Genomic DNA, 20610 nt, shown 5'->3' on the forward strand with positions numbered 1-20610 from the left:
CCGAGCAGGCACTTAGGTGCCAAACAAGGCACGTACCATGGAAGTACCGTAGCGCATGTGGACGCACGCTTCGGGACAAACGAGAACAATCCTTCATTTCGACTGCTTGGCCTTGGCCTCTGGTGCCCGTGCCCAGCACACACAGCACAGGGGGCGTGGAATGGGTCCGGCGGCCAGGCGACACCAGTCAATTCGAGATCTCCACCTCGATCCAATCTTCGGCCATCACCAGCCCTTTCTCCTCCAAAACACACCGCACACTCCATCCAATTACCCTTTGTTTGCCGACGCCCAGCACGCCCGGAACAGCACGACGCTGCGCCCCGACGACAGCGATACTCTGCAATACGGATTTCACTCGATAGCCTTCGAGCTGCAGCCGCGGGGCCAACGCCAAAGCTTGCTTGCTTGCGTCGACGACTCACTCCCGTCAGCCTCTAAACCTTGGCGCCAAACCTCCACCCCGGACGGCGTGCCACCTCCACCGCGACCAAGCGTTACCAAAAGCAAGTTGCTGTCCTCAAACGGTGGCAACAACTAAATTCAATCAACACCGCCCACGTCGCTCATCTTTGCGGAGAGGTAAACCTCGATTATGCGCATGCTAGATTGGCTCTCCCGAGACAACTAGAGGGCCGGAGCCCTCATTGCGATGTATGTTTTGACTTTCTTCCCTCTCAGTACAAATGTATTTTGCGGATACTCCCAGTCCCTATAGGAGAATTGTAGATGTTTTGTCGCGTGTGGACGACGTGTCGGAGCCCATGTATCCATCCTATCGCGGCCATCCAGAAGAATACCTTCGCGGACGCCATAAGCGCCGTGATACACGTCCTCGTTCTCGTACCCGCAGCCCCCGCAATCGCCGTGACTACCCTTCTCTGGCTTACCATGGCGATGCTTACAGGTCACGGTACACTGGCAGCCGATACGACGGCGGCGGCGAACGGCGCTCCCGGTCGCCTCGGGACCGTTCTCCTCCACAATACAGCGACAGGGGCGGCGGCGCGGATCGGGGTTCGCAATACGGCGACGGCGACCGCAGGCGCCAGTCGGCCGAGTCGCGTGCTAACGCCGCTAACTTTCAGTCAAACCGGGACGCCTTCCATAGTCCGCTCAACGGCCGCGAGCCGCCCCGGGGTCCCAAGGCTTTGCTTCTTGATCCCCCAAGCGGGCCACGTGGCGGAGGCTTCGCCGGCGACTTTCGGGGCAGGGGCCGGGGAAGCGGCCGTGGCCGAGGGTGGCGCGACGATAGTAGAGATCGTGACCGGGGCCGCGAGCAAGACTACCGGGACCGCCCCCATTTCCGAGACGAGCGAAGCCGCGAGCGCGAGCGCGAGCAACGTCTCGAGCGTGACAGAGACTGGCGCGAGAGAGACCGCGACGCTTTCCCTCCCCGCGGCCGAAGACCTTCCCCGCAAGGAAGGGGTCGGTCGCCTATTGGACGCGATTTCAGAGACGCGAGGGATGCCCCTCTCGGCGTGGATGCGGAAAGGGCAAGACGTGGCTCAAGAGACGGACCGCTGTCGGCAGGCTCCTCGTCTTCTGACCCACCATTCGGATCCTCGTCCTTCCGCGGCAGCGGCTTTCCTCGTGGCGGGCGAGGATCCCGGGGGCGCGGAGAGTGGCCGCCGGAGCGCGGTGGCCGCGGCAGAGGCGGACAATACGACGAGCAGCAAAAGGACCGCTATGGCCCGCGAAGCCGGTCCCAGGAGGGCCGGTGGGGACGTGACCAAGAGGACCGCAGAGACTCGTCGAGGTACTTGGATCCCGCCCGAGATATTCGCGATGATCGCGATGCACGTGGAGACAGAGAGCGCGGCGAGCTTGGTCGCCCAAAAGCTGAGCGCGTATCCCACGAGCCGCCCCCCTCCCAGCCCAAGGATGTCAAGGATGTCTCGCCACCGCCCCTTGCCCCCTCCGCCCCTGCGTTCGGCACAGTTCCGCGTCAGCCCTCGACTTCGGAAACGGGCTTGGGGATCCAGTCTCTTACCGGCAAGGTCCCGCCTACAGGCCCCAGAGCATTCACCGAGGAACGACCTGATTCGGCAGGCCACTCGGCCACGACCGAAAGACCGCCGCCGACCGGCCCTTCGAAGCCCGCCCTGGATGGAAGCCCCTCGATACCTGTAGGACCTCGGGCACAGGTAGTAAAGCAGCAACGCTCTAGTAAACAATGGATTAACCCGGCCTTGGCCAATAAGAAAGGCCCAGACTCACCCAAGACAGCGAGATCTCAAAGCTTTGTATCGCAACAGTCCAGGCCGCCGTTCGGCAACTACCGACCCGAATCCGCCCACTCGGACTACCATGGCGACTTCGAGAGGCGTCCTCGGAGCTCGGACGCGCAATCAGAGCCTCATACGTCTAATAGTGACGGGCAGTTTCGAGGCCTGCATGACAGGGGACCGAACGACATTGCAGTCAAATCCGAGAGGGGCACCCAGTCGGCGCGAGCGTCAATCGACCGGGATATACGGGGTAGATTTGTCGATGTGCAGCTGTGTGGCATGGACACGGCCGACGTAGCCCGTAAGGAGTCCGATCCTGACCCGTCTCGTACCCCATTGGTTAGCCCCGTGGCTGCAAAACCCGCCAGCGTCAACGGCGAATCGCCGGAAAAGGTTGGACGGCCTGGGACTGCGACTACCGGCAAGAAACGCACCACCCTCTCTGTTCCATCCTCCCGAGTTCAACTGCCCATCAGACAGCCGGCTATATCCGTTGAGGATGAGTCGGACTCGGATGGTGACGAGCTAGACAACTACTTTGAGCAAGAGACATCAAAAGTCGAGGCTGAGCTTCACAAACTAGAGGCCGCCGAGGACGCTGTTCCCATTCGAATTGTTGCACGATATGCCAGCGTGGTTCACGACGCTATGCTGAAGGTGCTGTCAGGTGGCGACAAGCTAATGGATATGATCGGAGACATCCCCGACGGCTTTGCCTTCCCTCGCCCCAAGCCTACAACTCAGAATATGAACAATAAATCCCCCGAGCCCGAGCCTGAAGATCACCCCATGCCCCCTGCTCCCCGGGAGCCCTCGGCAATACCCACGGTTGAAAATGGCGACGACAACATGGCTCAACTTGCAGACCTACAGCCAAAGGTCGAAGAGATGGATACGGAGGGCTCGGGCCTTCCGCCGCTTCCCACCGTCGAAGAGTCAAAAGGTCCCACCGAAGACGTTGACATGCACGACGTCTCGGAAGCCCAGGACGCACTTGGCCCGCTGCGTGAAAATATCCCGATAAACGGGATTCCAGCCGAGGGGGACGGTATCCCAATCTTCCCATTGCCGTCTGGCCAGTTGGTCTCGGCAAGGAGCAGTGCATCTGCGATGGACGAAGACAGTGAGGATAGAACCGAGGACGACGGCAGCATCTATGGCAGCATCGAGGCTGTGCGCGAATACTCGATGACTCCACCGACCGAGGAGCTTCCAACCTTCACCTCGAGGCCATGGTACAAGAGCAAACGACTCCGCAAGCTGTCAGAGCAAATGCCAGACTTCGATGTCTTCATCTTCGACCAAATCCGAGACAAGACGACAGCGGCGACAAGCGAGCAAGACGAAATGCGGCGGGAATACCGTACAAGGTATGAGGAGTACCTCGAGTTCACCAGGTCGGACGATCCGGCTGCTGCAAAAAGCCGCGACTACTTCTCTAGCACTTCGGTGCCCCTGGGGACAACTGGCAAGGCCGTGACAGCACCCGATAACAAGCCTGAAGGGGGCCGGCGGGCAGGGCGGTTTGCCACCGAGCTGGACGTCGAGTATGCGATTCAGCAATCGATGCGAGAGCACCAGGAGAAGCAGGAAAGAGAAGCCAGGGCCCTGAAGGAGAAACAGCGCAGCGATAAGGAAGCTGTCATCCCCGGCATGTTCTGGACGCCCGAGGACAAGGACTGCGGGCTCTTTTTCGACACGGCCGGACTGCTCCCGCTCGAGAAGCTCGTTGCCACATGGCAGGTGGTGCCGTGGCATGTCAACTTCACCGAAGAGGAGGCCGAAAAGTTTGAGAAGGCCTATCTCGAGAGCCCGAAACAGTGGGGCAAGATCGCCAAGGACATTCAGTCGCGCGACTTTGGGGCCTGCATTCAGTATTACTACGCCAAGAAGCGGGAGCTGAATCTCAAGGAAAAGCTTAAGAAGCAGCCTAGGAGGCGGAAGAAGGGCCGTGGCGCCAAGCAGCGCTCCAGCGCGCTGGTGTCGGAGCTGGGCAATCCGGAAAACGAGACGGAGGAGCCTGCGCAGGAGAACGGCGACAACCCGCAGCCGCGCCGCCCGCGCCGCGCCGCTGCTCCGACGTTTGGCTACGAGGCGACGCCAAATGCCGACTCGGACGGCACAACTGCCGCCGCGACGCCTGGCCGCAGGAGGGCTGGAACGGCTGCAGAGCAAAAGAACGACAGTGGTGCCGAGAAGACTGAGGGCAAGAAGGGCCGCAGAGCCCGTCAGCCTAAAGCGGATAAGGAGGCAAAAGCACTCAAGCCTGTGCAGCCTCTGGCGCCCACTCCACCCGCCGCCACCGCAGCGGCGGCGGCAGCGGCAGCAGCGGCAGCCAAGGCTAACCGGTCGCGCTCCAACTCGAGGGTCCAGGGTCCCGACTGGGCATCCCCGCAGACGCCTGCAGACATTGCTGCTCGCCACCCGCAGCCGTTCGAGGTGTCGCCCGGTGGCATGCAGCCGCCGCTGGTGCCCGTCCAGCAACAGCAGCAGCAGCAGCAGCCGCCGACTCTGGCCAGCCCTGAGCGAACAGCACCGGCGGTAATGCCGTCTGTCATCTCCGAGGTCATGGCGCCGCCTCAGCTGCGACCCGAACCTCCCCCGCCCCTGGCGTCCATGCCCACTTTTGACATCAATCCTTCCTCTGGGTCGGACCGCATGCGCAGCCAGCAGCAGGCATCCAGCTACTGGAGTGTCTCCGAGTCTACCGACTTTCCCAACCTGCTGCGGTCCTTTGGCACTGACTGGAGCTCGATTGCCGCCCACATGCAGACAAAGACGGCCGTAATGGTAAGCAGCCCGTGTCCCTCTGCGCAGCAGCTCTCCTATCCCTCGACCGAGTACCCTAGGTTAACCAGTCCGTCCCCGCAGGTTAAGAACTATTTCGTCCGCCAAAAAGAGGGTGGCAAGCCGGAATGGGACGCGATCGCGAACGAAGCCGACGCTAAGCGGCAGCGAGGAGAAAAGCGGCCTGCTCCGCCGACTCCGTCAACCGGACCGAGGAAGAGATATGACTTGCCGTCGACAGGGCACCGGCCACTGGCTGCTGCCGAGTCCGACGAGACGACTCCCACCAAGGTCGAGCCGTCGCCGTCAAGCCAGCCCTTCACGCGTTTCCAAGTCCCGATTGCCCAGGCTTCTCCTGTTGCGCATCCCCTCGCACCAGCACAGGCACAGGTGCAGTCACAGACGCAGGCACAGGCTCAAGCACAGGCTCAGGCACAGGTACAGGCACAGGCACAGGCACAGGCACAGGCACAGGCACAGGCACAGGCACAGGCTCAAGCACAGGCACAGGCACAGGCTCAAGCACAGGCTCAAGCACAGGCTCAAGCACAGGCACAGGCTCAAGCACAGGCACAGGCACAGGCACAGGCACAGGCACAGGCACAGGCACAGGCACAGGTACAGGCACAGGCAGCACCTGCGGTTACGGTGCCGGTCCTTTCACCGCCGCCGCCACCTCCCCCACCGGCGGCAGCTACTCCCACAGCAAGTGGACCGCCGGTCTCGCAGGCCATGTCGCCCAGCAACCACCCGCTTAGGCCACCCGGTCCTCCCTTCCCCTACCCCGAGAGAGAGAGCGATCTGGTCCCGCCGCCACAGCCTCTAGTACAACAAGCCCCACCACAGCCGGTTCGAATCTCGCAGAAGCCCGCGCCCACCTCGGTTCCTGTCACCCCTGTCAACGAATCTGCGCCACGCCCGACGGCAATGTGGGCCATCGATTTCAGCCAGCAAATGGCGCCACTAGGGCAACCACCGCAGCAAAAGGAGGCCCGAGAAGCGCGGGATCGTTCAGTCAGAGTGGGAATCTCGCGAGAGCCGCCCAAGCCTGTTGAGCGGCCACCGGTTCGCATGAAGCAGGAGCCGGAGCAGCCGCTCCACCACCCAGAGCCCTTCCCGTTCGCGCAACCCCAGCGTGCTGTACAGCCGAGGACGGAGCCGGTGCCCCTGTCGAGACAACCCGAACCGCCCCGTGCCGTGGCGCTAGCGCCGCCGCCATACACGCAGCCCATCCAGGCACAGCCCATGCGGCACTCGCATGCCGACCATGTGGCTGCGCCGCAACCCCCTCCGCAGGGTGGCCCGGCGGCCGAGAGACCGCTTTCCGGCATTCAGCGAGGCTTGCCGGCGTCAATGCAGGAGCAGTACGGAGCGCCCGTCATCGCCCCGCCTGCTCCGCCGCCTCCTGTCGCGCCTCCGGCACCTAGTCCTGCTCAACGTAAGACTAGCAGTCTCTTCGCTTTACTGAACGACGACCCTCCAGCACCACCTGTGTCGCGAGTTAGCGACATCTCGTTGGGGATAAAGTCGAGCTCGACGCCGCCTCCTCAGGCATTGTCGGGGCGTCCCCCTCCGCCTACTTCTGCTGCGCCGCGGCAGGATGTCGAGACGGCAAGATATCCCTTCAATCGCCCCGCTCAGCAGCCTTCACAGTCGGCTATCCCACCTTTGAAGCCGTACCACACGCAGTCTCCCCAACCGCAGCACATGGGGGCGCCTGGCCCAGGGGCTGCAGCGGATCGCGAGTATTACCCGCCCCGCCACCCCTTCCAAGCTCAGCACCAGACGAGCGCGTCAAATTCACCCCAGTCACACCAAACCAATCATTACCCCCCTCCTGGACCACACGGGCAGCAGGCTCAGGTCCAGGCTCAAGCTCAGGCCCAAGCCCAAGCTCAGGCTCAGGCCCAGGCTCAAGCCCAGATGCAATATCAATCTCAGCAACCTTATCAGCCTTATCAAGCCCCACAGCCGCACGCGGTTTCCCCAACCCCTCAGTATGCTTCACACCCATCTCATGGGGTCGGACCTCGGCGTGATGGCCCAGGATCCGGCCGTGAGGCTTGGCCTCAGCCTCAGCAACCTACATCAGCCGCCATGCAGCAGCAGCAGCAGCAGCAGCAGGCTCAGCAACAGGCTCAGCAGCAAGCCCAGCATCAACAACACCAACAGCAGCTCCAACAGCACCAGCAACTCCAACAGCAGGGGCCCTGGCCGCCTCATCAAGGACCTCCCAAGTCGAACCAGCCTGTTCCTACGCAGTCTGCCTGGGGTGCCCAGCATGGGGTGCAGGCGAAACCCCAGGTCAGCAACTCGATGACACCACAGCAGCATTCATGGGCGTCGTCCGGGCCTCCTCAGCAGCCGCACCCGCTCAACCTGCGGGATTCGCGTGGTCCCGTCTATCCAGGCCACGACTTGCAGAGCCCCACGGCGGGTATCATGCAGCATCAGCATCAGCATAACACGTCTTTAGACGGAGGCCGATATACGCAAGCCGCCGATTTACGGAGGGGCGAGCCAGCTCCACCCCCTGGCCAGCCATATGTACGATATTCAAACACGCCCGGTCCCGGACAAGGCAGGGAGCTTGGGCCGGCTCGGAGCTATACGCCAGTAGGTTTCGATCACCGCGGCCCCCCTGGGCCGCCCTACGCGGGTCAGGAGCCGATGCGGGACATGCAGCGGCGCGACCGCGAGTCTCTGCACGATGCCCAGCTCCGCGAGGCTCATATGCAGTCTCAGCGCGAGGCACACATACGCGAGGCCCAGATGGCGAGGGATCCGCAGCAACTCCGCGAGGCGCAACTGCGTGAGCTGGTGAGGAGCGACCCGCAGCAGTTTCGCGACGGCCGCGAGTTGGGGAGAGACCCACGCGAGATGGCCAGGGACCCGAGGGACGGGGCGGTGTCGGCCGCCCAACACCAGAGCATTCTCACGAGACAGCTGAGGCCTCACGACACGTATGAGAGGCCGCCTGAGAGGCGGTACTGATTTTTCTACTGTCTAGGCAAAGATAGAAGAAGAAGAAAAAGAAACGTGGAGCGACAGAAACCTCGTAAAAAAAATAGGGTACACACATGAAAATGATGTGATCGGGCTTTGTCTTTCTAGGTTTTAGGGCCAGGTATATATAACCATGTCGTATTTATTTTGGGGAGTGATAGGGGCTCTTTGAATGTAGGGGGTTTATGGGGAAGAGAAGGGGTAGAGAATCGGCTATCGTGCGAATGTACATGTACACATCATCCAATGTTTGGGTCTTTTATTCGGAATCGATGTCTCTCAAGTATTTTTCGGCGAAATCGCATTATAGATACGACGGAAATTCTACGCTTTGACTAATGACATTACGAACGAGCTTGTGATGACTGAACGGCAGGAGGAAGATGGCTCCTCAACAACTCCCACAGTGAGTTCTGGTCTAACAGCGGGCTCAGAGCCTCGAGTACAGGGCCTCCTCGAACGCTTGGATCAGTGGCCGCACCACAGGATCGGCCGGCGGCAAGACCTGCGACCCAAAGACGCCGAACGCGCCGGCGGCTCTGTCGATGAACTGTTGAGCGTGTCAGTTAGTTTCAAAAGAGGGAAAGGGGCAAGCCAGAGACAAAGATGGGAGGGAAAGACAACCCACCCAAAACAAGTTCCACGCCCCGCCCCACTTCAAGAAGCCCCTTTTCCGGTGCTGGTGGTTTTCTGCAAGGCCATCGTCGTCGAGAAGCAGCCCGCCGGCGCCACAGTCATACTCGACACCGTGCGGCACGGTGCCGACGATCCACTCGGGGTGCACGAGCGTCTTCTCGTTGAGCCACGCGCGCGCCGCCGGGTCCAGCAGCGGCTTGAACAGCAGCTCGGCCGTCGCTGGCGCCAGCAGCTTGCCGTCATCAACCAGCAGCGACCGCAGCACCTTGGCATATGCGCTCAGGTCCGCGTACCCGCCCTCGCCGCCGTACGCCGACCGGTCCGCCGGCAGCGCCGTCGGCCGCGGGAACACGGCCCCCCCGTGGCCCACGCGCCCCGTCGCAACGTCCCGCACCGTCATGTCCGCCACGCGCGCCAGCACTCCCTCCCCGCGCCGCTCCGGGAAGAAGGTGATGACACCGCTGCTGCTGTCAGAGGTGATCCCCAGCGGCCCCAGCACGTACGCCTGCAGGTGCGCGTCCAGCGTCGCCCCGCCTGCCGCCTCCACCAGCGCCCCCGCCCAGTCCGACGAGCACCCGTACCCCCAGGCCGTGCCGGGCTCGAACAGCAGCGGCCACGCGTAGCGTTCCGCGACGGACCCGTGCACGGGCGACGACGCCGCCCCGGGCCCCCCGAGCCCCTGCTGCTCCAGCCACTTGCCGAGCTTCGGGTCCGCGAACCCGTACCCGCACCCCGAGCTGTGCGTCAGCAGGTGCCGCACCAGGATCGGTTTCGTGCGCGCCGTGTACTGCGGCGCGTCGCCCTCAGAAAACCCCGTCAGGATGGGCTGCGCGGCGAGCCCCGGCAGATACGGCGCCACGTCCGTGTCCAGGCTGAGCACGCCGCGCTCGACCAGCTGCAGCACGGCGACTGAGGTGAGGAGTTTCGTCATGGACGCCAGCGCGAAGATGCTGTCGAGCTGCATGTCGGTGTTGGCCGCGGCGGAGGGGTCTAGTGTCGCCTTGCCGATCGCTCGAGCGTAGTTGAAGTTGCCTGTAGGTAGGTAAGTAGGTGTAAGTGGGTGTACGTGGGTGTAAGTGGGTGAGGATGAGGAAATACACGCACCGGTCGTGTCGCCTGCAAGTAGTACTGCTCCCCCTATGATGCCGTCGTCGACGGCCTTGGCGAGCTCGGCATCAAACGCCGGCTTGAGGCTGCTGGATGCCATCTTGCTGTTTGTGGGTTCGTATGTCGGCTCTCTCACTCTTGTCTAGGCAGCTATGGTGTGGTCTACGTAGGTAATAATCAGCTGCGTTCTGGTCAATCTCATATCATGATTTATCTGAGAGGGGTGTGCCAGCGGGGCAAAGACAAAGACGTTGACATACATACGTAAGTAGTTTCGCAAGCAAAGGGGAGAACAGAAAGTGGGCACACGGTTAGGCTGGGGGGCGCACCAAATCGGCTGAGCCCACTTATATATACTAGACCACTGTCTGTTTCCTCCCTAATACATAACATTCCTCCCAACAAAAGAGAGCAGGGTAGGACAACCAGGCGGCTTCGTTCATTAATCTACCCCCCGGCCGGGCGGGCTCCCCTCAGCTGTCCCGCGAGGTGGGATGCTCCAGTCCTTTCCATGACATTTAACAAAAAAAGAAACCTCTTTCGTCACTTTTTTTGCCAAGGTTCCCTTCAAAGCAGCCTGCATTACATACATAACCGAATCAAGACTCCCAAAAGCAAATCATCAGCTCTCCCAATCCGTTTCTGTCGATCCATCCTCAGTGGGAAAGTCGGGTGAGTGGAGGGGGGGAAGCTGCTCGGCAAGGGAGGTGAGGGATGCGGGGTTGCGCGATGTGATGTAATGAGAGAGAGAGAGTTGCACGAACGACGACGGGGCCGCTCGCAGTTTTCGACACTTGGAGATTGGGGGTAGCGGCAGATGATAGCCGTCCCGTCCCGTCCCCACCCGTCCATCCGTCTGTCTAAAGACTGTGGGAGTAGACTCGAGATGTGAAAGCAAAGATGGACAGAGGGCGAGACTTGTCACGCCATCTACTTAACGAAAGAGGGGCGACAATACATTCGTTCGTCTCGTACCATTTATTTCTCGTATAATGCACACACTGGAAACTACTAATTACCACCTCCCAAGGTAGCTCTAGTGCTTTAACTACCCTCGGGATGTACAGTTCACGATCAAATAGATGCCATTCATGTCCCCAATCTTCCGCCAAGCATTGGGAGGATATGGGCTGACTGAAGCAATGGATGCAGGGATAAGTTCGGAGTACGGATAAGATAAGCAAACAAGAAAGAAAAACCCCCCCATTTCGCTCCGTCCACCCCTAAATGTGTTGTGACAGCGAAAACAGGGCCATTTCCCACGCGACCAATTATTAACTATCATCCGTAATGTAGTACAAAAAAAGATAAAAGTAAAAGTAAAAAAACTCGAAAACGTAAACGCGGCTTAACGTGGCATGGAGGGCCAATAAAAAAGGGACTGGGGAGTAAAAGAGAACAAGAAAAGGAACAGGGGGAGGAGTGGCAGCAAAAATGACATGTCAAAAGCCAAAGTAAGAAAAAGGGGGTTTGTTTTGGTGGTAGCGTGCAGCTATATTGATTCGCCTCTCCTGTCATTTATGTTCATCATCACCATCACCATCACCATCACCTTCATCTTCATCTTGTTAGTACTAGATCTTTAATATAATATCCCATCTTTGAACCAGATAAGATACCCTACCCTACCCTGCCCTACTCATTTGATTTCCTTGCTCCTCCTCCCATCCGTTCACCCCATCGTTGTTTGCTTGCTTGGTTCGAGAACAAAACACCCTTGACCTGCTATCCATCTGCATCCATATCCATATCCGTATCCCTCTCGCAGTTATACAGAACAGACAGAACAGACACGCCCAGCCAGTCGGGCCTGCTTTGCACACGATAGACGGACCATACAACAACAAGAACAACAACAAAAACAGACCATCGCCACCCCTATACTGCAACACAGACACAATGTTTTTTTGCATCTGTTTCAATCATACAGAGACACACGCACGCACAACGCGCCGCCTACCTATCCTAGCCTAACAAAGAAAGAACAAAACAAAAAAAAAATTTAAAAGGCTTAACAAGGTCCATTACGCACCACAATGCCGCCCCACATCATTCACCCCCCTTCAATCACACTACGGGCAGCCCGTCCCCGTCATCGGCCCCTGCTTCTCCCGAGGGCGGGTCGGCCGAGACGATGCCGTTCTGCCTCTCCCAGACCTCCCTACGGATGCGGTCGTCCTTTGCCTTGCGGGCGCGCTCGACCTCCTCGAAGCCGCCCGACTTTTTGAGCTTGCCCTCGCCGACAAAGTTTGTGAGCTCCATGGTGAGGGGGTTGTCGCGGCGGCTCTCGAGCTCCTTGTGGCGGAGCTTCTCGGCGCGCTCGATGGCCTCGAGCCGGTCTTCGTGGTTTGGCTGGAGGGCGCGGACCTCGCCGAGGACGCCCTCCTTTGCGGCGCCGGGGTCCGCGAGGCTGGCCGACTTGCTGACGAGGCTGTTGAGGCCCTTGCTGAACTGGCGGAGGCTGACGGTGGGCGCCGAGCCGTCGGCACCAGCGTCCTTCATCTGCTCCTTGGTGGCCTGCTCGACGAGGGCGAACGTCTCGGACGCCTTTTCGAGGTCGTCGCGCAGGTCCACCATGAGGTCCTCCATCACGCGAAGCTCGTCGCGGCCCTGGCACACGTCCTCGAGCTCCTTCTCCCAGATCTTGGTCCACAGCGGCTTCTCCTGCTTCATGTAGTCCTCCATCGTCTTGAGCTCCTTGCTGAGCAGCGTAATGTCCTTGGTGACGTCCTCGAGCTGCCTAGGAAGGGGCCGCACGCCCCGGTGCACCACGTCCTTGCGGAGGTCTTCGACCAGGTCCTGTAGGTCGTCCACCTTGTTGACCAACCGGTCGCTGTCCACGTTCAGCTGCTTGCGGCCCTTGATGACGTAGGCCTGACCCGAGGCGCCCTCGACGCCCGGCACCGCCGCCTTGGCAGCCGCCTTCTTGACATTGTTGGCCTTGTTTCGGAGCGCCGACATGGAGCCCTCCACCTCGGACTGGAAGTTGGAGTAGGTCTGGCGGAGCACCGCCAGGTCTCGCCGCAGGTTCTGGATTTCCGACACCTGGCCAGGGTTGAACTTGCGCATCGTGGCAGGCCCGGCTGACCTCGGCGAGTCGGCAGGCGGCGTTAGGATCGAAGGAGGCGCCGCCGCTAGTCGCGCCACATCCTTGGCCGTCTCCTGCTGGCGCTCGGATACTCTCTGGATGGCAGCACCGTGCTCGTCAATGTTCTGCTTGACCTGCTGCACAATCTTGGTGAGCGAGCCAAGCCCCTCGTCGATGTGCTTCTTCACCTCGTCCAGCGGCTCGACATTGAGCACCAGGACGGTACGGTCTTTGATGTCTGACAGGTCTTCGAGCTCGTGGCGCACGCCCGACACAGGATCTTGGATGTATATATCGGGCAGGTCAGCCCCGTTCTGCTGAGTATTCCACGAGAACTTCTCGATAAAGGCGAGCTGCAAGCGGCCTATCGACAGCTCCTCGTAGCCTTCTGGAAGCACAAACTTCTTGACTTTTGATTTATACTGTAAGAAGAGGGTCAACTCTTTGGTCGTCGGGGGTGGCGAGTTTTCCAGCATGAACGAGCTCGGGAGCTGCTTATCGGGTGTTTCTGCACGTGCGGGAGGCGCTGCAGCCTTTGGTGCGGCAGCCTTTGGTGGCCTTGTGGTCTCTTCCAAGTCGCCCAGATTAATCATCGGTATAGGTTCAAGTGTTGGGGGCCCCTTTAGAGTCGCGGTCGGCTTGAAGTAGCTTTCTTCTGGCGACTCTATCGTGGGCGTCTGGCCAGAGGCAGGAAGCTCGGCGGGACCCTCTTCAGGCTCCTCTGAGACTCGACTGGGGACTCGCACGGGCGAGGAATCTCCAGCGGTCTTGGACTGGCTCGAGACGTTGCGTTTGTGGCGAACATTTTCCCTTGTCTGCATCGCGCGCATGGATTCTCTGACTTCGCCTCGCCCGCGGTTGGGTATTGGCGTTGTCTGCGGCGGGAGCATAGGTATAGGGGCACCCTGCGCCCCCAGGTGCTTGGATATCTGGTAGGCCGAGTATCTTCGGGACGCCCGTCTTTCCAGATCTCCGCCGCGTTGGAGAGCCGCCAGTGCGCTCTGTTGCGACTTTGGCGGCGGGGGCGGTGGAGGAAAGTTGTCGAGGTCGCCGTTCACCGGGCCGTTCGGCATCAAGGTCTCGTCGCCTGGATATGGGGGGAGCACGGGTATGTTTTGCATCGTCGTACTGGAGATACTGGACTGCTCCGAGTTGACAGAGCCACGCGACTGTTCCCGCTGAGCCTGAAAGCGCCTTGTCGGCGAGGCATTTGCAGTACTGTTCCGCGCGTCATCCCTTACCGCGTCGGCCCGGTACCCGTTTTCCAGGCCTTCGTTTAACAGATTTGTGAGTCCCGAATTAACACTCCCCATGGTGCTGGTGCTCGTCGTCCGGCTGGGGCCAGCAGCACTGCTGCTGGCGGCAGCGTTCGCTGGGACTTGATCAGGGACCCCATTCTCCTTGTCTCTCGCCTGCTTTTGCCTGAGTTTTTGTTGTTTCCTTTTCAGCCCATGCAACAGACTTATTATGATGTCGCGTATTTTGGGGAGGTATTTCTCGAGGCTCTCGACACTGGCTTCCTGGCTCAGTGTAGACTCTAGGATGTTCCTCAGCAGCTCCGGCACGTTGCCCAAGTCGGACGTGTCGACGTTGATGGCGGCGAAGGCGCGGCATGCCATGTTGAACTCATAGCCCAGGCGGACGTAGACGTCGGACACCTGGGTGTCGGTCGCGTTGCCGCGCGACCATTGCGTGAGCGTCTCGAGCAGCTGCTTAGTGGCGACGAGGAGGTGCGTTACGCTCTTTTCGATCTGCGAGAGCGGGACAGCAGAGCCGCCCGAAGACTTTTTAGACGAAACCATGGTCAGCATGTAGTGGGGGAGGGGATCGCAAGCGGTGCCCCGGGGAGCAGGATTTGGCAGCAAGGAAAGCAAGAAGAGGGCGAGGTGTGGCAGTCGTCTGTGGGCAGATGATGCGCGGCAGGTAGTCGACGCATGAAGCAGCCCGCCTAATCGGGACGTGCATCAAGGTGGCAGCGAAACAGGCACGGAAACGGAAACAAGGCATTGGCGACGTGGGAAACCGGAAGATATCCACCAAGTGCAGCTGGTGCTTTCTGAGTGGAGGGCAGCAAAGTCAGACTCACGTTGGTCCGCCGCGTGTTGGCGCTCCCGCCGGCGCCTCCTCCGCTCGCGACTGGCTGGGCCGATCTTGTCGAGGGCGCCGACGAGCGAGGCCCTGGAACGTTGGTGCCGACGCCGACGCCGACGGCGGGCGACATGGACCGCGGTGGAATGTTGGGCGGTGGGCCGGGTTCGGCTCCCGGCGAGCGTCGTTGTATGGATCGAGATGGGCCCGGCGGGGCATTCATGTCGGGCGACGACAACCGCGACGGGGGGCTTTCGAGCCTCGATGGGTCGATAGCTGTATACGGGTAGCCAGAGGTGGAAGGAAAGGTGCGCCCGGCTTGTTCGAATACGGCAAACCTCAGCTAGAAAAGGTAGATACCGTAGCTAAGGTCGGGTACCACTATAGAGGGATTTCGTTGTGGCTTGTTGGGGGGAAATGGCCTAGCGGCCTCGGTCGGGCGCCGTGCAAGGTCAAGTGTCGATGCTGGGGCGTCGGGGTGGCGTGCGGGACCCGGGCTCGCGGTGATGTGATGTGATGCTTGTGACGAAGCGCCGACTCTTGACGATGCAGATTGCAGATGGCAATTCTCTGGCGTCGAAGCGCCTCGAGTTGGGTGACCCGGTCGGGTGCGAACGAAGTGTCACCATTCGTCCATGCCGCAAAGTCTCCACTTCGAGTTGCTTCCCAGCCAGCTGCTGCCAGCCCCGACCAGAGAGTCCCAAAAAGTCACAGGCCGCGCTAAACCGTAACTGTCAGGCCGTTCTGCAAGGACAGGGGCTGGACACGGGCCTAGCGTGTCCTAATTGAAAGTCGCAAGAGTTCCTGAACTCGACAACTTGACGTGAATCTCTTCAATTTTTCCATACTCGATCAACTACGGTCGCTTTTGTCTGACGACAGCAGTGGCTCAGTTGCCCCAGCGCCGAATCCTAGCATCTCACTACGTGTCCAAGGTACCTTGGTCACCAGGTGCGCATTTGCCATTGGCGTTACTCCGTATTCGGTCAAGTTACCAAAAGACCTTCGCAGCCTTTTCTCATCAACAGGTGCATCTATGGTGCGAGCAGCCTGCGGATTGAAAAAGGTGAGATAGGTAAAGTAATCCACAGAGAACGACCCTATTGGGTGTTTCGAAACGGCCTCTGAGCTCCAACAAGCGCGATTCCACAATGTCATCGTCTCCTTTTCTTGGGCGTGCGACGAGAGTGGAGTTTTGAGAAGCTTGTCATGCTGTGCCGGGAAACAATGAGACTGAGACACGAGCGTTGGAGGGTTTCGAGAACCAACAACACCCGCCCATTTCGCTGGCTGTGTATCACGGGTTTCATGGAATTGAGCGAATACGCAGATCAATGCCGCCCGGTTCCTAGGCAAAAATTAAGAGATTTGAGATTTCATAGTCTGTCGCAATCCAGCCGCCTTTCAGGCTGCAAATCGACGTTTCAAAGACTGAACCTAGTACTTTAGGATACTAATAAGCTGTCCTGGCCACGAGAAAGTCAAAGATAAGGCAAGTAAAATGTATGGACCTTAGTGCCCGTGGGAAGGAAAGGTCATCGTTGGCTATCATCGCTGCTCGTAGTTTCAGGAGTTGCCAGTCGAACACTGAGGAATCTATTGGTAAGTATGGCATTCAGCAGAGAACTAGAAATGCCAGAGACTCTTGTCCGCAGCAGCAAAGAAAACAACACTCTCAATCGGCCACTCTGTCGAAACATGAAGATGGGATGTCGCAATCGTCAATAGCTTGGCGGGAGGAGCGAGCAACAGCAGAGCCCCAGTCCAATGGCTCAGCTCAGCTCAGCTCCAGCTTCGTCCATCCATCCATCCATCCATCCATGCCATTTGATTTAAGCATTCCTTTTTAATGGGGAGATTTGCAGCAAGCCACGGCCCACCCCGATGCCTCACCCGCAAAAGCACGTTGCCGTCGCTGCGGCCAATCGCCTGGACGGAAGCTCGGGGGGGCAAGCAGGTGCGGCTTGCCGTAGCGGCTTAGCGTGGGGTCGTGAACTGTGTGACGGATCTATGGCCTGCAGCGCGGCAGTACCTCAGTGCGCTGAAGCTCTGAACCTCTGTGCGTCCCACTGTGCGGCCAGGGGCCTAGGCCGAAGCGCGAGTCCCGCCGCCCACGCGCCCGCAGCGCTCCTAATTCCGCGGGCCATGCTCCGGGTCGTGATTCGGGTCCCTGCTGAAAGAGAAAACCACAGGAAGAGATTACGTGTCGACGCCACAGACAAGGCTTTTTTTTTTTTCCCTCGCCCGCGTCCCCACGTGCGACAATACTGTAATGTGCAAGGCAAATTATTGTCCCCCGGGAGACGAGCGGTGCCGTCCCCGGCGGCTTTTTCTTTAAAGGGGAAGACTTCTCGCGTTTTCTCTCGTGTTTTGGCTCGTCTCTGTCATTCCGTATCACTCCAAAGCTTCCAAAAAGACTCATCTGCAACAAGTAACTACCCTCGCCAATACAATACCCCCCCCCCCCCCCCCCCCCAAAAAAAAAAATTATCCGAAAAGCTCTCGACCTTCAAGATGCAAATCAAGACCTCACTCCTTCTCTCGGCCTTGCTCGGCTTGGGCATGGCCAAGGACGTCGTCAGCACCAGCAGCCTCCCAACAGGAACGGCTACAGCCCTTGCGCTCTCGTCGGCATCATCTTCTGCCTCCACCACTTTTTCCAGGGCTTCCAACTCCACAACCCTGATCAGGAGCGTCTTCAGCAACAGCACCATCACGACTAGGTACAGCAACAGCACCACCACCAGCAGTACGCCGGCCACAATCTCGGTCGGGCCCACCACCACGCCCGCCCTGCCTCCCACCACCACCTCGGCCGCTGCCACAACTACCAGGTCGAGCGGAGCCGGTCGGTCCGACTTCGGAGTCGCTATCCTCGGCCTCGCCATGGCTGCCAACCTAGCCATCTAGGGTGGTCAATTCCAGGTGAAGAAAGGGACGGGGTGGTGTTTGTGCATTGCGAGCCACTGGGCTGCCGGGGGGAACCGAGAATCTTTTCTCCCTCTGGGCGCATTGTTGAACGGGATATAAACATGACATGTTGAATATAGAGATGCCGAGAAGTTGAACTGGCATCCCTCACCTATACATACCAACCAAATAATTAGTAATATCAAGTGGCCAATGCTGCCAAGCAGTATAGCCACTGTCAGAGTTTGATCCAGACCTGGAAATACAAACCCATAATAACAAAGTCAAGGCCCAAAGGCATCTCTCTTCGTGAGGTGTCATGGTTGGCCAGCCATCGATAGGTATGGCGCAGCAGTTGTCATTTGAAGTATCCCATCAAGTCCAGATCCCTCCCCGAGGTGGTGTTGGTTGATTCATGCTCAGATGTTGTAGCGCAGTGGTCCAGGCATCCAATGGAGTCGCTGGTCGAGGTCTGAATTCTGGATAAGCTTCCTAGTGGTCTGCGGTTGTCGCCGGTTGACCCTCGTAAAGTAAGTATGCGTGAGTTTCGGCTCAGCTGTCCCAGACTTGGGCAAATAGATGGACATAGGAATGCCGTCGGCGGCGCCGGCGGACATGCGAGAGCTCTTGGCTCTGGCTGGTAATGTGCGATGTGTCGCAATGCATCACGCGTCGTATATTGGAATTTTGTGAGTAAAGAGGTAAAGGGGCTTATCAGTGAGACGACTGACATTCATGTGGCGATGAATTTTGTGTCGCGGGGATTCTGGTTCTGATTTAGATCCGATAGAAATCTTCGGGTCCTGATAACCCCCGATGTCGACCGTTGTGTTGACCCGTTCTAGGTATTATGTAGGCTATTACTTGGCATTTAATTCCCGGTTTTGGGGCCGATAGGCGTTCGGGCCGGAATGAAACCCACGGAGTACGCTCTTCTTTCGTCGTACAGCGCATTCTTTAGATTCCAGAGCGTACAACCAGCCCTGAGCAAGTCCTTGTCCGGGATATTTGCCGAAACCGGTGCCGATTGCTGACGCAATTCGCTACGTTTGTGTCCAACTTTCGTAAGGCCGAGGCTCAGACCATTTTCTTTGCATCAGACGAGGCGGCCGCCGACCTACCCTCCGGGCATGATTCAAAACCGACAGCCGCTCTGTCCTAGATGGCTTGATAATAACAGGAAAGAGCTCAAGAAGTATAAGATGACTATCGGCGCCATCATCGAGAGGATGGATAGGGACATGACAGTTCGCAGTCAGCGCAGGCATCTTCATCACAACGACACTCACACAAGCTCCTTGTTTCTTAGCCATCTCTTACCAAACATCTATCCGGTTAAAGTCTTGCTTGCCACCTACAATCATGGACAAGACGACAGGAAAGACAACGGAACAGTCCCCTCCTAAAATCGCCATCATCGGGGCTGGACCGGCAGGGTGTATGCTCGCTCGGCTGCTGCACCTGGCAGGAATCCCCGTGACCGTCTTTGAGGGCGAGGCGTCGCCGAACTACCGATCACAGGGCGGCACGCTAGACCTGCACACGCACACGGGCATTGCGGCACTCAAGCAGGCCGGGCTATTCGACAAGTTCCTGGAGAAGGCGCGGTACGACGGAGACTTCTTGCAGATCACGGACAAGAACCTGAAGGTTTTGATCAAGCGAGCCGGGTCGCCGGCACCCAAGGAGTCTTCTGACCCCGAGAAAGACCCCTCGACGCGCCGCCGCCTCGCCGAGCAGCGTCCCGAGATCGACCGCGCTGATCTCCGACGGATTCTTACCGAGAGCTTGCCCGATGGCACGATCAAGTGGGGCTACCACCTGAAGCAGCTGAACCTGGGAAGCGACAGCCGCAGCAACGCCCTAGTCTTTGAAAAGAACAGCGAGATTGAGACAGAGCGAGGGTTCAATCTCGTCATCGGCGCCGACGGAGCCTGGAGCAAGGTTCGCGGAGCGCTCAGCGATCAGCGGCCCGAGTATGCCGGGGTGGGAATGATTGAGATGAGCATCCCGGAGCCAGCTACGCGGGCCCCCGAGCTTTATGCGACGGTGAACCGCGGCAACCTGTTCGGACAGGGCGAGGGGAAGCGGCTAGTGGTCCAGCAGATGGGCGACGGCACCTTGACAGTACACATCGGCTTCGCGACAGCCGACGAGCACTGGACTGACTCGTGCGGTTACGATGCCACGGACCTAGCGCAGACGCAGGCCGCCCTGCTTAGACAGCCTGATGGCCTGTTCGCCGACTGGCATTCCATGTTCCACCAGGCAGTCCTCCGCGCCGAGACCAAGTGCATCCCACGCACGCTGCACAAGCTCCCCGTAGGATTCCGCTGGGGACACCGCCGCGGCGTCACGCTTGTTGGCGATGCCGCCCATTTGATGACGCCCTTCGCCGGCGAGGGAGTCAACGTCGCACTCGAGGACGCCCTACGGCTGGCGCGGGGCATCATCGGTGCTGTTGAGGGAGGTGCCGATGATGGGCTCGACCGCGGCGTTGTCGCCTTTGAAGAAGAGATGTGGGCCCGTGCTGAGAAAGTTGCCCGGCTGACGGACCAGCTGACAAACATTTGGATGTTCTCGAAGGGAGATCCGCGAAGTTTCATCCCCAAGGCGATGGCTCTACACCTCAAGTTCCGGATCCCAGGCTTCTTGCATCCACTGGCCTCTCCTTTCACTCACTCCTATTTCTTTCTCAAGAACAGTTTCCAGCGTTGAGCGGTGTGCTACGGCATAGCAAGCCCTGGTGTGAATTGG

At 59.3% G+C, this 20610-nt stretch overlaps 5 protein-coding genes across 5 annotated transcripts; 3 read left to right on the forward strand and 2 right to left on the reverse strand.

Moving 5' to 3' along the window:
• Positions 1-526: 526 nt before the first annotated feature.
• On the forward strand, positions 527-8199 carry B0T26DRAFT_447653 (uncharacterized protein). The gene is made up of 2 exons (XM_060435086.1): positions 527-5021; positions 5103-8199. Exons 1-2 carry the CDS (start codon positions 687-689, stop codon positions 8010-8012), a joined length of 7245 nt encoding a protein of 2414 aa, XP_060291428.1. The 5' UTR covers positions 527-686; the 3' UTR covers positions 8013-8199.
• An 81-nt stretch (positions 8200-8280) lies between these two features.
• Positions 8281-9245, reverse strand: B0T26DRAFT_726240 (uncharacterized protein). The gene is made up of 2 exons (XM_060442813.1): positions 8653-9245; positions 8281-8574 (listed from the first exon to the last, which is right to left on the reverse strand). Exons 1-2 carry the CDS (start codon positions 9058-9060, stop codon positions 8455-8457), a joined length of 528 nt encoding a protein of 175 aa, XP_060291429.1. The 5' UTR covers positions 9061-9245; the 3' UTR covers positions 8281-8454.
• Positions 9246-11834: 2589 nt separating this feature from the next.
• B0T26DRAFT_656905 (actin interacting protein 3-domain-containing protein) lies at positions 11835-14657 on the reverse strand (the record flags this gene model as incomplete). Its single annotated transcript, XM_060438742.1, has 1 exon — positions 11835-14657. One exon carries the CDS (start codon positions 14655-14657, stop codon positions 11835-11837), a length of 2823 nt encoding a protein of 940 aa, XP_060291430.1.
• Positions 14658-16944: 2287 nt separating this feature from the next.
• B0T26DRAFT_447785 (uncharacterized protein) lies at positions 16945-18032 on the forward strand. The gene has a single exon (XM_060435087.1). The coding sequence runs from the start codon at positions 16954-16956 to the stop codon at positions 17851-17853; it is 900 nt and encodes a 299-aa protein (XP_060291431.1). The 5' UTR covers positions 16945-16953; the 3' UTR covers positions 17854-18032.
• A 1183-nt stretch (positions 18033-19215) lies between these two features.
• B0T26DRAFT_655435 (uncharacterized protein) lies at positions 19216-20571 on the forward strand (the record flags this gene model as incomplete). Its single annotated transcript, XM_060438627.1, has 2 exons — positions 19216-19503; positions 19540-20571. 2 exons carry the CDS (start codon positions 19216-19218, stop codon positions 20569-20571), a joined length of 1320 nt encoding a protein of 439 aa, XP_060291432.1.
• Positions 20572-20610: the final 39 nt, after the last annotated feature.

Source organism: Lasiosphaeria miniovina (assembly GCF_030549165.1).
Source record: "Lasiosphaeria miniovina strain SMH2392-1A chromosome Unknown B0T26scaffold_7, whole genome shotgun sequence".
Lineage (NCBI taxonomy): Eukaryota > Fungi > Ascomycota > Sordariomycetes > Sordariales > Lasiosphaeriaceae > Lasiosphaeria > Lasiosphaeria miniovina.

Coding starts and splice junctions, on each gene's coding strand:
- B0T26DRAFT_447653 (XM_060435086.1), top strand. CDS start 687: ATGTATTTTGCGGATACTCCCAGTCCCTATAGGAGAATTGTAGATGTT. Junction 5,022..5,102: donor AGACAAAGACGGCCGTAATG/GTAAGCAGCCCG, acceptor CCGTCCCCGCAG/GTTAAGAACTATTTCGTCCG.
- B0T26DRAFT_726240 (XM_060442813.1), bottom strand. CDS start 9,060: ATGACGGTGCGGGACGTTGCGACGGGGCGCGTGGGCCACGGGGGGGCC. Junction 8,575..8,652: donor GGGCGTGGAACTTGTTTTGG/GTGGGTTGTCTT, acceptor CACGCTCAACAG/TTCATCGACAGAGCCGCCGG.
- B0T26DRAFT_447785 (XM_060435087.1), top strand. CDS start 16,954: ATGGCCTGCAGCGCGGCAGTACCTCAGTGCGCTGAAGCTCTGAACCTC.